Source organism: Ictidomys tridecemlineatus, chromosome 11 (genome assembly GCF_052094955.1).
Source record: "Ictidomys tridecemlineatus isolate mIctTri1 chromosome 11, mIctTri1.hap1, whole genome shotgun sequence".
NCBI classification, from domain to species: Eukaryota; Metazoa; Chordata; class Mammalia; order Rodentia; family Sciuridae; genus Ictidomys; species Ictidomys tridecemlineatus.
In genome coordinates, this window is record NC_135487.1 from 116,369,037 (window position 1) to 116,385,057 (window position 16,021).

At 42.8% G+C, this 16,021-nt stretch overlaps 1 protein-coding gene across 2 annotated transcripts; it reads right to left on the reverse strand.

Annotated features, from left to right (window-relative positions):
• Window positions 1-471: 471 nt before the first annotated feature.
• Window positions 472-14,951, reverse strand: LOC101956154 (low affinity immunoglobulin gamma Fc region receptor II-b). 2 transcript variants are annotated; one of them, XM_040287308.2, is made up of 8 exons: window positions 14,742-14,951; window positions 9,706-9,726; window positions 7,758-8,012; window positions 5,976-6,230; window positions 5,178-5,300; window positions 3,601-3,741; window positions 861-898; window positions 472-733 (listed from the first exon to the last, which is right to left on the reverse strand). In XM_040287308.2, exons 1-8 carry the CDS (start codon window positions 14,851-14,853, stop codon window positions 653-655), a joined length of 1,026 nt encoding a protein of 341 aa, XP_040143242.2. In that variant the 5' UTR covers window positions 14,854-14,951; the 3' UTR covers window positions 472-652. The 2 variants fall into 2 exon arrangements, with proteins under 2 accessions (XP_040143242.2, XP_005342604.2); XM_005342547.4 differs by lacking the exon at window positions 3,601-3,741.
• Window positions 14,952-16,021: the final 1,070 nt, after the last annotated feature.

The following is a 16,021-nucleotide window of genomic DNA, read 5'->3' on the forward strand; positions in this document are numbered from 1 at the left end:
AGGTCAGTTTTAACATTCCGAATCCACATTGTCTCCCACATCCTACCCATTTCTATCTTCCCCAGATTCTTATCATTGAAGAGAAATGGACCCCAGGGAGCTCAGTCTACACTCCCACCAATGTAGCCTTGAAAAAGTAAGCAACATTGTTTTCATAATATTTCTCTATAAAAGTAATACGTGATCTCAACAGAGAAATAAGAATGAAAATTAAAATCACTGATAATTCCATCACCCTAAAATAATCCCTTTTAATATCTTGGTATATGTTGGTCTCTTTTATCATTTCTGATGTCATACATACTTATTTAAGCATTCTCATGTAACCTGTAACATAAGCGTTTTCCATGTTGCTACTATCTCTTAGTGACAGTAATTTTATTAGTGATATTGTGGCTGTGTGGACGTATAACCCAAGAGTCTTCATGTTGGGAAGTGCTGAGACACAGATGGATTCAGTACAGCCAGCCATTGGGGACCATATTTTCTGTTGGTTTTAATATAGAAAACTTGAGGACTCCCAGAGGTAACTCTGGAATAGTCCTCCTGCAGAATTCCCTCCACCTCTCCAGGGGGGATTTAGGCCAGTAGACACCAGATCCTTGCTTCTTTTGAATCTCTTCCAGAAATACCAGGGGTAAGACAATGGAGACTAAATGCGGTTCTGATAATCTGGCTCTTCCTCTGGAGCTTCCGGGTGCATGAGAAGTGAATAAGTGATTGTGTTCTCAGCCTAGGAAAAGCAGAAACACGCAGTGGAGATCCACACCGAGAAGAGGTCATGGGACAAACAACAACAGAAGAGACAGCAGGGGAGAGGGAAGAGACAGAAGGAAAAGGAGGTGGCAGGGGTTACTCACTCCAGTTTTGGCAGCATCCTCAGAGTCAATGACATTGGCTGTGGGCAAAAAGAAGACAAATTAGCCCACGCACTGCTGGAGAAGAGGGCTTGTTTGTGCAGCTGCCAAGGCTACAAAAGCAAACCCCAAACCAGACTTGAGTCAAGGACTGCTGACCCCAACTCAGGCCTGTACACCAAGCTTCATTCACCCACCCTGGAGCATCCCAGTCTCAGAGGTCCCCACTGTCCACGCTGGCAAAGGAAAGCAGCAGTCTTTGCACCACATTCTTTTTAGAGAATTGCTGAACTTTCCTAGAAGCAAATCAGGCAGATTTGGGGATCTGAGATATTGGGGAAGAGGAGAGGGGTGTTCAGTCTCAGGGTAAAATGAAGTCCAGATTTTTGAGGGCCACAGGCTTCAAAGAGGGAACACCAAAGCCATTTCTACATTGGCCAAATGCAGTACCTCTTCTTTGGGGACTTTGCTTCAAAAAGAAAAGAAAAAGTGAGGAAGAAAGAGGAGGGGAGAAAAAAAAAGGAAAGAAGTCAGAGAAGAAAGGAAAGAAGACAGAAAAAAGACTCAAAAGACAGAAAAAAAAAGGATGGAGGAAGGGAAATGGAGAAAGAAGATAGGAAGGCAAGAATTGAGAAAGGGGGAAAGGAAGGAAGGAAAAGCAAGCAGTAGGCATGCGGCACACTCCTGTGGTCCCAGCAGCTGGGGACTTTGAGGCAGGAGTATTGCAAGTTAAAGGCCAGCCTGGGCAACTTAGTGAGACCTTATCTCAAAACATAAAAAAGACTGGGGATGAGGTTCATTGGTAGAGCACCCCTATGTCCAATCCCCAGTACCACAAAAAGTCATGAAGAAAAGGCAGGAAAGGGGCAGGGACAGAACTTTGTCTGATAAATATCCAAATTCCCACCTAACACTTTCACACTGGAAAAGTGAAATTAGAGCAAAAACATGTGGGAATTTGGATATTTAATAAATAAATTTTAGCTGCAGGGTGGGCTGAACACTGGACCCTCACTCATCTGTTCCTTATCACTTGTTTGCCTCAAGGCTGAACGCTCAACCCCCACCCTTCTGGTGGAACGAAACCCACATCTGGCCCCTGCCTGGTCTGCCTGAGGGCAGAAGATGACACCCTTAGCAATTACTGTGAGATCCAATCACTGTACGCCAACAAGGCAGCATGCTGACCCAGAGACCCCACTAGATTTTGACTATAAAAACTCTCTCCTGCTGTGCACCCCCCCATACTCTCACTCTCGCTTCCTCTCTCTCTTCTCTCTTTCCCGCTCTCGCTTTCCCTGCTCGCACTCGTTCTCTCTCTCTCTCTCTCTCTCTCTCTCTCTCTCTCTCTCTCTCTCTCTCTCTCTCTCTCTCCTTCCTTCTCTGTTTATCAGACATCGCCTCAATAAAGATCTCTTGGTCGCTGCGAGTGTTGTGGTCACTTTCCTTTCAAAAAGCAGCCTCAGTAATCTATAAATCATCATTTCCCTGGAAGTTGGGGAGGAGCCTGAGACAATGTCTCTAGTCTCTTCACGCACCCCCTGGACACAAAGAGCCCTTATTTGCTATGTTCCAAATTCTGGAACAAACCACTTTCGGAATTCTCCTTCTATTACATTCCTCAACAATCCCAGCAACTTACTATCCCTTTCTGGAAACCATCAGTTCCAGCGCTTGGCTGCATAGATGCCTCGTGAAATATTTATGCCAGAGTAGACAAAAATCAAACAATAAAGTGGTGAATCCAGCTGTGTTTGGACTTTTTTTCTACATCTGGTTTGGCCCCAGATGTGGACTCAGGCCCACATCCCACGTGGCCTGGCCAAGAGACACGCAGACCCTACTCAAAGTGCAGCTAAATGAGTAACAGATTGCTCAAGCTCTCAAATCTGTTGGCTCTGCTCTGAGTCATACTCCAGCCATCTGAGGTGAAATCTTCAAGGGCCTTTTCTTCCTGCCTGTTTTTGCTGTCATGGAAGCTGCAGTGAAAGTTCCATCCTCCTTTGTGCTCTGATTTTAACCACATTCAGGAAATCTCCTGGAATATTACTCATTTTACATACCTCCACCTGGGCCAGAGGTTGGATGATTACTGGCTCTCAAAATGTCAGACCTATAAGGGCCCAGAGGTCACCCAGACCAACCCACTTCCTTTCTCAGTGAGGTGACTGAACTCCATCAGGAGGAGTGACGTGCTCAATATTGTATTGTATGATGATGACAGAACCAGGCCAATATTTAATAAACTGACCCAAGTGGACATCAGAATCAACCACTGCCCACAAAATAAAACCCCACTAATGGCTCTCGTTCCCTCAGAATTTTCTGAAGCCCAAATCTCCTCTTAACTTTCCACTAAGAGCTGAGTTTTACCATACTTACATATTTCTCACAAATCTAAGCATTTTCCCCAAATCTTCCCCCTCCTTTCCTCTTAGACCCCTACTTCCTTAATCCTATTGGTCTTCATCTTACACCTTCTTACCCCTATTCTTTGTCAACTTTGCCAAGTCACAAGAAGACCCAAATATCTCTGACTTCCTGCTCTGCACATTTTCCCAGATTCCTATTTCCAGAAATTTGAATGCAGCCCTCCCTTCCCTATCTAAGACAGATGTTCCTTTTCTCTTCTCCAGTGAAACCTCTTTGGGCCCAGGAGTTAGACTCAGAACTGGCCAAGGGATTTGAGCCCCTGCCCTCTTCCCCCTGCCCCCTCCATCTCCTGTGCTTAGGCTGAACTTACATAAGCCACTGGTTGCTGGCTCCGATCCATCTGGCAGCCCTGGGTGGAACATCACTGAGCCCCCAGAGGGAATGCTGTACTCACCTAGTTCCTCAGGGAGGGTGTCTCCCATTTCCCTGTGCTCAGGGTTTCCTGAGAGAGCTAGGAGGGGCACATAGGAGGTTAGTAGGATTATGAGGTGGGGCTTTAGTTCTCAGGACCAAGGACCAGGGGAGGATTCGGTTAGAACCAACATGACCCATCCCTCACATGCCTCCTCTCCTACCTACTCCCAGCTGCCCTGCCCAGGAACCACTCTGGCTTGTAAAGGCTAGTCAGGGAGCCTTTTAGGCCAACAATCCCATGGGGATTCCTAGGACTGTCTTCCTTTGGCTTACTCTGCCTTTTAAAAGCATTTCTCTTTTTCTCGGTATCTCAGTACCTCCATACTTATTTATTGTCAGTAACTGGGATCCTGCTATGAATGAATTGCAAAGTGTTTTGTGAGATATTAGTAGTATTATTTTCTCTTTCTCAGTGGCCTGCAGCACCCTTTTCTCTTTCCTTGACCACTATCCTAGCCACAAAATTCCCCATTTCTATATCTTGGCCTCTGTGCCAGGAACGTTCTTCTAGGCCTCTTTGCCTAGCCAATTGCTACGCCAAACATCACCTCCTCCACTGTGGTAATTGCTCATATATATGTGCCTTCTACTCTCTATTAGGCATTGTTATGAGAGCTTAATCCTTATTCATTGTCAAAATAATCCCATGAGGTGGGTCCTATTAGTATCCCCATTTTCCAGATAAGGAAACCGAGGAACAGAAAAGTTGAGCAATTTACCCAAGGTCATATTGCTGCTGAGCTAGCTGTGAGCTAAAATTTGAATCCATGTAGTCTGGTCCCAGTCTGTACCTCAATCACTACAATATAGTGTCTCCCCATGAGAACTTCTCTAACTGCTCCAGAATGAGCTGGCTGCTATAGTTTGAATCTTGAGTGTCTCCCAAAGACCCTTGTGTTAAACCTTTGGTCTCTAGAACAATGGTACTGGGAGGTGGTGGAACCTTTCAGAGGTGGGCCTAGTGGGAGGTCTACAGTTCACTGGGGGTGTGCCTTTGATTTGCTATAGACACATATTCCCAGTCTCTTCCTTGCTTCTTGCTTTCTGACCACGAGATGTTCCTACTGTGATGTGCTGCCTTGTCACAGGCCCAAAGCAATAGAGCCAACTGATCATAGACTGAAACCTCTAAAACTGTGAGCCAAAATGAACTTCTAGGTGCCCCCATTTACATCACTATAGATTATTTATTTGTACTTCTGTTTTCCCCACACTGCTGAGTACTCCTGAAATCAGGAACTAGACTTCTTTATCTTGGCATCATCTACAGTGTCTAACACAGTGCTTGACACAAAAACAAGTTCTTTTGAGCCTTGCTGAATGGATAAATTAATAAATGAATGAATGAATAAAATAGAGCTAGATCTGAATGTTAAGGATTTGCTAGTTCAAATATAGGGGTTCCAGCAATATCTAGGGTTAGGGCCTCTTCTAAGCAGGAACTAATAACAAAAGTCAAGGAAAACCACAAACCTGAAGTCCGCTTTCGCTTGAGGTAGATCGTGACTACTACAATAGCCACAATGGCTACTACAACAATCCCGATAACCACAGGCACAATGATCATTTCCAGTAAAGGGTGGGTCGACTTGAGCCCTAGGGAAAACAGATCTGAGAATATGCTCCCTGTTCTTACTACCACCCTCTCACCCTCCTCCAGCAGGATGGTCCAGTGCCTGTCACCTGAAGCTCTTCTTTGACTAAGTCATCCACAGGTGTAAAACTTCACCCCACAACCTCATCTGCCCAGAGTTTTTATGGCTGAACTTGGGTCTTCCCCTTATTCAAGTTTCTCCACCAAACTAATAAAGGTATACTAGTGAGTGTCTAAGAGGAGAGGGACAGTGCTCAGGGGCAGTGGGGATGGTGGGCATGAAGCCTCCTACTGTCCAGAACATGCCAGGCCTTCAAGAGGAAATGGTCAAAACATGGGACATGAGAAAAATCGAGGTGAACTTCAGCTCTTAGCAATTTCCAGGAGTTTAAGGAACCTCTGTACCAATGAGAGAGCTCTATTTCACTACTATTCTCAGTAGGGTACCTATGTTTCAAAGTGGGACGACAGCCTTGTCACTTATCACCCAGGAACTGGGGGCTCTTAGCTCTGGCTCCTACTCCTTCCCACCGGTTTCAACAAGGCCTCTACAACTCTCTCCTTTGTCTCAGCACCCAACTTTGCTACCATAGCATTTCTCAGATCTCCAAGTGGCCTATATGACTTTAACCTAACCCCTTGCAACCCTTCCCTACATTTTAACAGAGTTCCCATACTTTGGACAGTGATGGTCACAGATTTTGATGAGTAGGGCGTCCTCCCTATACTTCCTTTGCAGTAGTAATCACCACTGTGACTGTGGTTTGCTGACGGGATGGAGAAGTTGACATTGAAATGGGAAAACTGCTTGGAATTTCCATTCTGGTAGAACGTGATCTTGTTCAGAGGGTTGTTCTTCCAGCTGTGGCACCTCAAAACAATGGTGTCCCCCTCCTGGAACACCAGTTGAGAGGTCTGGAGCAGCAGCCAGTCTGAAAAAACACAAAAGGACAACAGGACCCAGGATGTCATGGCTCAACTCTGAGACTCAGACCATCACTACTGGTGGGATATGATGTGCAGAGGGAAGGGCTTAAGTTTGGAACCAGGCAGTTTAATCTCTAATTTTGGATTCATTCATTTATGAGCTCTGGATTCTTGGGAAATTTTTAACTCTTCTGGGCCTCAGTTTCCTCATCTGTGCAAACAGGCATTATAACACTATGCATCTAACAGTTTCTCGTACACAGCCAGTATTCTGAAAACACTCATCTTCTCTGTTCTTTCCTGGGAGAAGGCAGCTGCAATGTTCTCCTGTCAAGGACACAAGAGACTTGGATTTATAGTCCCTTCCCTAGAGGAGGAAGGGAGGAACTCAGTCTGACTGAGAAAAGGACATTTGAGGACAATGCAGCAGATCCATGTTTCAGAAATAGCAGAAATCCTTAAACCTCCAACGAATGTCACTTTACTTGATAAATATTAATAAATGTAGAGCCTCAGTTCAATAGGATCTCTGAAGGCAATATCACAGGTGAATTATGACCTTGCTGTACATTTTTTGAGGATATTTGGGAATAAGGTAATGGGAAGTGCCTAATGAAGAGTAGCAGTAACAATAGTCATTGTTTGTTTGCTTTTGTGGTACTGGAGATTAAACCCAAGAGTGCTCTACCACTGAGCTACACCCAGCCCTTTTTATATTTTATTTTGAGACAGAGTCTTACTAAGTTTCCCAGGCTGGCCTCAAACTTGTGAACCTATTGCCTCAGCCTCCAGAGTTGCTGGGATTACAGGCAAGTGCCACCATGCCTGGCTAGCAATAGATGTTGTGATCACATAGTGGCTCTTTATAGAGAGCCTACGATTTTGTCATTGATCTGTTCAGCAAACATTTATTAAGTCCTGCCCTATCTCAGGTACTGGAAATACACAGATGGAAGGAGACGCAGGGCACCCAGCACTATGAGAGGTACAGAGATCAGGGAAATGATAATTCTCTCCAGAATATGACAGGTGAGGCATTAGTATACACATTGTTCAGATGAGGAAACTAAAACTTAAGCATTAGATGAATTCATCAGATTTATATGGCTAGTAGTTTCCAGGGTCAGGATTCAATCATAGTCTGTGTTATTGTTGTTGTTGTTGTTTGCTTGCTTGCTTGCTTTCTAATTTATTTTTGCTCTACCATAAAAAATGGAAGGGTTTTTGTGATGAAGGGACTTCCTTCTGCTTCTCTCACACTCAGCTGTGTGTCTGTGGCTTTTGGCACCCTCTTGCTCAATCAGGACTATTGCAAAAATTAATCATTCATATACGCTGAGAAATTTCTTAGGAATTTGGACCTCCACCCGACATACGAAGTAAAAAGGTGGGTGAAAAGGGAAATGACTGGGCAAACAAGCACCTCACGTCGATGTTTCCCAGTAAACAGACCACCTCCCTTTTCCACAAACCTCTGCAGTGTAAGCAGATTCAATCTCTCCAAGGCCCCTCCCTGAACTTCCTCTACTGACCAGAAAATACATCCAGATGCACGGGGTCACTGAGGCTTGTCTGGTCCATTTGACACCGGTACTCCCCACTGTTATTGTTCTTGGCCTTAAACTTGTAGCTGGGCTGAGTCTGGCCTGAGATGAGGCTCCCATTGTGGAACCACTGAGTAGAGTGGTTCTCAGGATTGCGGGTCCCTTGACATTTCAGTGTCACAGTGTCTTCCTGCAGCACCTGGATCCATGGGGGCTCAAGTTTCACCACAGCCTTCGGGAGATCTATGGAGGGGCAGAGAGAGGAGACAGTTTGAGCAAAGGGAACCCCAAAGGCCTAAGCAGACTCTGAATCCCAAAGAAGTATCTTTATTCCTATTGGGGGCACCAAGAGTAGAATCAGGCCTAGGAGGCTTTGGCAACTGAAGGCAATTCTTATTACTCATACAACCCACCACCAGGGGCCCAGGGAACTCTCAGGGCACTCAACTGATTCTCAGAAGGAGAGGGCAAGAGGAAAAAGGGAAGCCAGTTGTGGTGGAACATGTCTGCAATCCCACCTACTTAGGAAGCTAAAGCAGGAGGATCACAAACTTGAGGCCAACCTGGGCAACTTAGCAAGACCTTGTCTCAAAATAAAGTAAAATATTAAAAGGGCTGGGGATGTAGCTTAGAGGTAGAGCACCCCTGAGTATAATCCCTATACCAAAAAACAAAAAGAGGGGGGGCATGGAAAAGAAGAGAAGCAGGCAAGGTAAATACCCTAAAAATAAATAACATGCCAAGAATTGTTCTATCTATCTACCTAACTATCTATCTTTATCTCTCTGGATATTCACTTTGCTCCCCTATAAACTGAGGCACATTTGGACACTAGTGATAAATTTTTTCCAAAGCTTCGTCTAGACAAGAGGGGACATCTGGCAAGTGGAGATGTCAGACATAAGCGTTAGAGATCAGGTTTCTGTTGCAGTCTGATGTCATTCCTTATCCTTAAATAGGAGGTCAGAATGGCCAGGTCCCATACTCAAGCATACAGGAGTTTCTGTGATCTCAGAAGAATAAAGAGAGGAAGAAAAGCTAGAGGGTCAGTCCTGAGGGTGGGAGGAGGTTGAATGTACAGATGAAGAATTACCTGGCAGAGGTCACTCCGACAAAGCTCTCTCTGTCAAGAGAACAGGCCTTGAAGCCCTCAGATCTACTCAAAGTAAAGAATTTAACAACATGGGGCAATCTATGCATATCATATTATTCTGTATGTCCTTGAATTTTATTTGGAGAGAGGAAACTTGTTTTCTAATGAGGTTTTTAAAAGAAAAATCATATTTTGATATAATGCATAATAACTACACATATTTATGGAGTACATGTGATACTTTAATACATATATACAATGGGTAATGATCAGATCAGAGTAATTGACATATCCATCACTTCAAACATTCATCATTTCTTTGTGTTGGAAACATTCAAAATCCTTTCAACTAGCTATTTTGAAATACACAGCTAACCATCGCTAACCATAGTTTCCTTTCTGTGTTATGAAACCCTAGAAATTATTTCTCCTATCTAACCATACTTTCTAACTGTATCTCAGTACCCATTAAATATCCTCTCTCCGTTCTACCCCCTCCCTTATCCTTCCCAGGTTCTGGGAAGTAACTACAATTCTACTCTACTTCTTCAAGATCAACTTTTAAGAAATTCTTGATTTTTTTGTTTTCTTTTGTTTTTTAGTTGAGAGAGGATAAAATTTATATCTTCTGTGACAATGTTTGTAACATCTCACAGTAATAGAACCAGAAGGGTTGAAGCACCCACCCCCTTCCTCCTTGGAGAGAAGAAGCAGGGACAGGGCATCTCTGGGAGCCATGACCCTTTCTGGATCTGACCTGGTATGGAAGTTGGTTGTTGGTCTATTCAGAGTGCCTCCAGATAGAACATTGGGGCAGGGAGAAAATGTAGGTAGAGTACTTACCAGGTATCCCAGCAACAGGAGCTGTAAGAAAGAAAGCAAAGATCAACCAGGACCTGAATCCCCACAATGAACAGCCTGCCCGGAGTTCTTTCACCCTTAGTCCAATCCTTAGCCCACATATCCCTAGATGCATTTTCAAAAGTACTGAGAGCTCCCTCCCCAATAACAGAAAGAAAAGAAGGAAGGAAGGAAGGAAGGAAGGAAGGAAGGAAGGAAGGAAGGAGATACAAATCACTGTCTTATTTATTTATTTATTTTTACATCATTGTTTGGCTTAACACTTAACACTGTCTTATTTATTTATTTATTTTTACATCATTGTTTGGCTTAACACTTGGCTGATTAAAATAAAAATACAACAGTAATCCCAGGTAGGAAGATCACAAGTTGGAAGCCACCCTCATCAACTTAGCAAGATCCTTTCTTAAAATAAAGAAGAAAAAGGAGTGGGAGTGTAGCTCAGTGGTGCAGCCTTCACTGTGTTCAATCCTCAATAGTGCAAAATATAAATAAATAAATTTTTAAAATAAAACAAAGTAAAAATGCCTCTGGAAAGTTCCCTGTTGGACTTTGCATCTGATTTATGCTCCTGTGTAAATGATTTTGCCAGTCTATCTGTTCTTTTGCCAAGGAGTGTATAGAGATTACATATTGTCCATGATCATTGTAGAAAAATGGAAAATAGGCATGATAAAAATATTATTACCTTGGCAGTATACCCTGTGGAATTTTCCCCATGAAAACATACACATATGTTTACATACAGACATACATAAATAGCAAATGAGAAAATAAACTATTTAAAAAGTATTCTCTTACCTAATTTTTCACTGAGCAATATAAAATCCACTAAATTTATAAAATCTGTCTTCATATTGATTTCTTCTTCTTCTTCTTCTTCTTCTTTTTTTTTTTTTTTGGTAGTACTAGAGATTGAACATGGTAGATGGTAGGCAAGTGCTTTACCACTGGTGCTATTGAACTGCACTCCCAGTCCTTTTTATTTTATTTTGAGGCAGAGTCTCATTAAGTTGCCCAGGCTGGCCTAAAACTTGTGATCCTCCTGTCTCAACCTCCCCTGAAGCTGAAATTATAGACATGCACCACCATGCTAAGTCTATGTTGTCATTTTTAACAATTGCATTCTGTCCTACTATTTTTATTTTGCATTTCTGCTGCTTGATAATTAAACCTTCCAGATTCTTGCCAATAGGCAAATCTGAAAGGAGGAAGAGTGTGCAAAAGGACACCAGATCTGTGTTTTCATGTGCAGGCATGTGGAATGACACTGGGTTAGGGAAAGAACTTCCCAATTGGAGGCAAATTAGGGGCCAGGAAGGGCCAGGAAAACTGAATGGAAGTGGATTTGTGGGCACCATCATTGAGTGAAGCAGCAAAGCAGGGTCCTTAGATGAATTAGAGCCCAATGCCTATGCCGGTGTAGGGCATGTTTATGTGTCCATCTGTTTCAGGGGGGTTTCCTCTTGTATTTGGACTGAGAGAAAGTCAAGAGGCTTTCAAAATATGTGTGTACTTTCAGGGACAAACACATGGAATGTAAGTGAAGCAGAAGCAAGGAACCAGAAACAGGCACTGTGGAGAGTTGGCCTGGGAGTTTGGAGAACCAGACGCTCGTCCTGATGTTACTACATCTCTAATATGTACATTTAGACCCACTGTGCTGTTCCTTTGCAATCCAAAGCTAATCAACAAAATTGCATTGAATTCCTCCTGTCCCACAATTCATCCTGAGTTCACCTAAAGTTCACCTGAAAGATCTTAAGTCCCTGTCCCCCACTGAAACCAACAGTCTAATGGTGGAGATAAGCATATGTATAATTTAATGTAAAAGATATTGCTTCATGACATTGGAGGAGTGTGGATAAAATACTATGGAGGTTCAGAGGAGAAAAAGATCCTAAGACTTGGCAGAATTTGGAGTTGGTAAGAAGGAGAATCCCACAGAGGAGCTCAAAATCATGTACATTCAAGGATTGATAGGATTTTGACATGTAGAGAGAGGAGATATTATTCTATGGGAAGGACTGGAAGGTAATTGGCAAAATTTCTAGAACATTCCAAGCCAATTTCTACTTCATTTCTTATCTCAGCCAAAGCACTTCTGACAATGAGGAACAAAGCTAAAAATCTAGGTAGGAACATACTTTGGAGGGCTCCTAATGCCAAAAGATGTGGCAATGGGTCAAAGCACAGAAAGAGTTTAAATGTTGACTTTGCCACTGCCAAGTGACCTTAAACAAAATGACTTTCAGTTTCCTTGCTTGTAAAGGAGATAATGACAGTGTCACCTACTTCGTAGGGTTATTATAAGGATTAAATAAGAGGATAATCCAGATAAGACTTGACATACAGTAAGTTTAAAATAAATATAAATTAACTTTTATGTTTGCTCTTTAGTTCAGCGAACAGTGGAAAGTCACTCAGAATGTTCAAATTGGAGCCCAAAGTGCTGTGTCAGATGAATTGGAACACGGGAAGTAGAAAGAGATTAGTTAAGAAAAAGACAATTATTGTGATCCCAAATACACATACATGGGTGACCTGTCCAATATCCGACTTCATTATTCCATGACCTACTCATCCCTAGTGAATGATTATACAACTTAGCACACCTGCCCACATTATACCCAGAAACCATCATCACCAGAAGCCATACTGATTTCAAAAATCACAAAATCATATATCTCATGCTTCAGTCACGACCTCCTCTCCTTCCACTTCATCTGCTCAAGTACAGCTCCCACAATCATCTTGACCTCATCAAAGATCCCAAAACATTTACTCTACCACTCTATTCCTAAGCCCACACTTGCCTGTATCTCCCCCCATCTAACTTAGATTTGATGATTCATCATTATAATAATCTCATTGCAAATCCCCTCAAATCCCTTGCCCTTTTCTGTCTCAATAAAATGCACATGTATTTTCCATATATTTATTTGTTCAGTTGGTTTGACAGTAGGAAGTAAAGAAGAGGGTACAGATCTCAGAGAAAGAACAGAGAAGTTGGCACCTAATAAGATGATATAAGTGGATGACATAAGTGGATGACCAGGGAAAAGGTGGTTGTGCTCATGCACATATAAATATTAGAAGGATACAAATATTTATAAGAGGAAGATGGCAAGTTGGACTTTTAATATATTTTGTTTCTGAGCTCTCAAACATTCAGAGATGTCCAATTAACAGAATATGAAATTATATAAATTATATAATTATATAAATCGTATATGTTTATATATAAAAGTAAACAAGAGAAATAGGAAAGGAAAGAGAAAGATCTTATACTTTAGGTCAGCAAAACTGTCTTATCATGTTCACTGATAAGTCCCCAAGTCCTAGAATACTGCATGCCACATAGAATTAACATGAGGTTTAAACAAGGCAGTCAGAATTAGCAGAAGCAAAGGTGTTATAAATGAAGTACATTCACACATTGCCTGACTGTAGAGGAGAATCTATTGGAGGCACAATGAGGAACATGGTTAAGAAGGGTAGAATCGGAGCTTTTCCAGTAGGCAATGGACCAACACTGAAGGCATGTATGAGTGCAGTGAGTCAGCCATAGCTGTACTTGAAGATGCTGTGACTTCATCACAAAACATGAAAGGACGAGAGGGGAGTCAGGAGCAATCAAGACACAACAAAAGTTGATATAAAATTGTCATCAAGTGGTGCTGGAGATGTAGCTCAGTTGGCAGAGTGCTTGCCTCACATGCACAAGGCCCTAGGTTCAATCCCCAGCACCACAAAAAAAAAAAAAAATGTCATCAAGTAATGATGAGATGATGACCTAAACATGGATTACCAGAAAAGAATGGAAAAGATAAGAGTAGATACTCAGTGATTTAGCAAAAGGCAAATGGAAGAAAACACCAAAAATCTTTCCCAAGAGTCCTGCCTAGGTTACTGGCACTATTAGCACAAAACAGAAGCACATCACCTCTCTAGGTCAGCCTTCCCACATAATAAATGAGGGGATTCAGAGCTCACCTTGCATCTATTCTACTGTAATCCACTCAAGGGGAAATTCTTTCTCTTTACCTCTGCCTCCTGCAGTCTTATATCCTCCAGCATTGAGAGCTGAGCTCTCCTAGAGCTGACTGGATTTCATTATCAGTCATAGCAGTAACTTGGGGGAGCTGCCCTTATGTGTTTAGGGTTGAAGCCCTAGGAATTGAGCTAGAGGAAACAGTTCTGCCATTAGGGGTCCCTAGGGCTTCCCCTAGGCTCTTACAACCACTTAGCACCATCACTTCCTGTCCCCTGGTCCACACCTTGAGAACATGATCAGAAAATGATCTTCTCACCTGGCTTAGCACATTGGCTTTCTCACTGATCAGAGGTAGGACCCACACCATGGTCTATGCAGCACCATGGTCTATGCAGTGAAAGGAGGCATGCGTGGTTTCTGATTCCACAATTGCTGATTCCAGAATTGCCCAGTTTTGTGGATTCTCTGAGCCCTGGTTCCCCGGATAACCCAGATCCACCTATGCTTCTGCCCAGGGGGTCTCCTTTTGTGTTAAGAAAATGGGCTTTTGCCACATTTAGAGGTGAGGAGAGTGGCCATTGTCACCCCACAAAATGTATCTTAGAGCTTCCTTCACACCCATCTAAGGTAGCATTAGCTTAAGATTTAGTCCAATGTAAAACACAAATTTAAAGGGAAATACTATGGCCATCCATTTGCCACTCAGGTAGGTATAGGTCACTGTATTTCCTTGGGCAGATTCTGATGTTGAGGATGGCAGAGCATTGGGAGCCCAGGGACCCAGTGAAATTTGACTAAAAGATAGTTAAGGGAAAAAAAAAAAAAGACCAACCAGAAAAAAAAAAAAAAAAAAAGAGCCTTGCCAACTTTGATTTTCTAAGGGTTGTTAGAGTTTGATCTACTTGCCTCCATGCACCTGATTTTCCCAACACGCTTCCCATGTCACTATCATCCCCTATCCAAGCTCAGTCCCAACCCAGGTATGCCTGTTCTTGTCTCCCTTCTGTGAGCCCCGACTCACCCAGAAATAGCACAGCTGTCCACAGCAGCATAGGGCCCAGAGTCTGTGAGGGCTTGGAGTCAGCCCAGTCACTCCCAGTGGCAAGAAGAGGTAGGAACAAGGAGACTCCCATCACCCCCTAGAATAAGTTGGTTCCAACAGCACAGGCTTCTCTCCAGGTTTGGCAAATTCCAGCAGAGGACAAACCAATTCTGAAGTTCAAAAGAGGAAGTGAAAAGAAACGGTCTATTTAATCCTAGGCTCCTCCCCTTCCACCCTCTTTCTTTTCAACTGTTCCCTCCCAGAAGATTCAGGCTTTCCCAGAATGAGTCTGGATCAGTTCAAGTCACCGAAATTTTAGAAAATGGGAAGCAACTTCCTTTTTCTGGGGCAATAGCTGGCCTTTGAAAGAAAGAGGGAAATGGCCTCCCTAACTCAGCTTAGAACTTCTTAACCTCAGTCCCCATCCTCCTCAGAAAAGATAATTGAAAAGAATATACAGGCAAATTCTGGTGCCTCTTCCATTTGGAGATCCAGATACTAAAATCTGGACTCTTCCCCAAACTGACCATAGGGTCTTGAGATCACCAACCATCATTTGATATTTCTCTGTTAGAGTTCCTGAGTCACTTTTGGATTGTGGAAAGAGAGTAGGGGTAGGATGACCACACTCATCCTCATTATTTCCCTCCTATATTTGTTCATTTATTAATTTAATGAACATCCCAATGCATATCTACTGAGTACCAATTTGGGCCCTGGTTCCTTATCCTGGTCATTTCTCTCATCACTGTTCTCACCACTGTAACATGCTGATGGTAAGTCCAAGTTAGAATGCCAGATAGCTTCTCAGAGCTTCAGGTCCTGGATCTGTTAAAAAAAAAAAAAAAAAGAAGAAGAAGATCATCGTACTTATCAATTCAAGCAGAGTTTTTTAACCTCAGTGTTAATGACACTTTGCACCAAATAATTCTTGTTGTGATGACCTGCCCTGTATATGTAGGATGTTCAGCAGCATCTCTGGTCTCTACTCATTAGATGCCACTGGTTTCCCCCACTTGTTAAGAAAGAAAAATGACTCAAGATGTTGGCAAATGTTTCCTGGGGGTTTGTGTGTGGGAGGAATTACCCCTGGTTGAGAATCAGTGAACTCAAGATTTTTAGAAAATAAAAGAATATGAGTCGGCTGGGATGCAGCTCAATGGTAGAGTACTTTCCTAGCATGTGTAAGGCTCTGGGTTTGATCTCCAGTACCAGTACAGAGAGAGAGAGAGAAGAGAGAGAGGGGGAGGAAGGAAGAA

Coding starts and splice junctions, on each gene's coding strand:
- LOC101956154 (XM_040287308.2), bottom strand. CDS start 14,853: ATGGGAGTCTCCTTGTTCCTACCTCTTCTTGCCACTGGGAGTGACTGG. Junction 3,742..5,177: donor CAAGCGAAAGCGGACTTCAG/GTTTGTGGTTTT, acceptor TGCCCCTCCTAG/CTCTCTCAGGAAACCCTGAG. Junction 734..860: donor AGGATGCTGCCAAAACTGGA/GTGAGTAACCCC, acceptor TGCTTTTCCTAG/GCTGAGAACACAATCACTTA.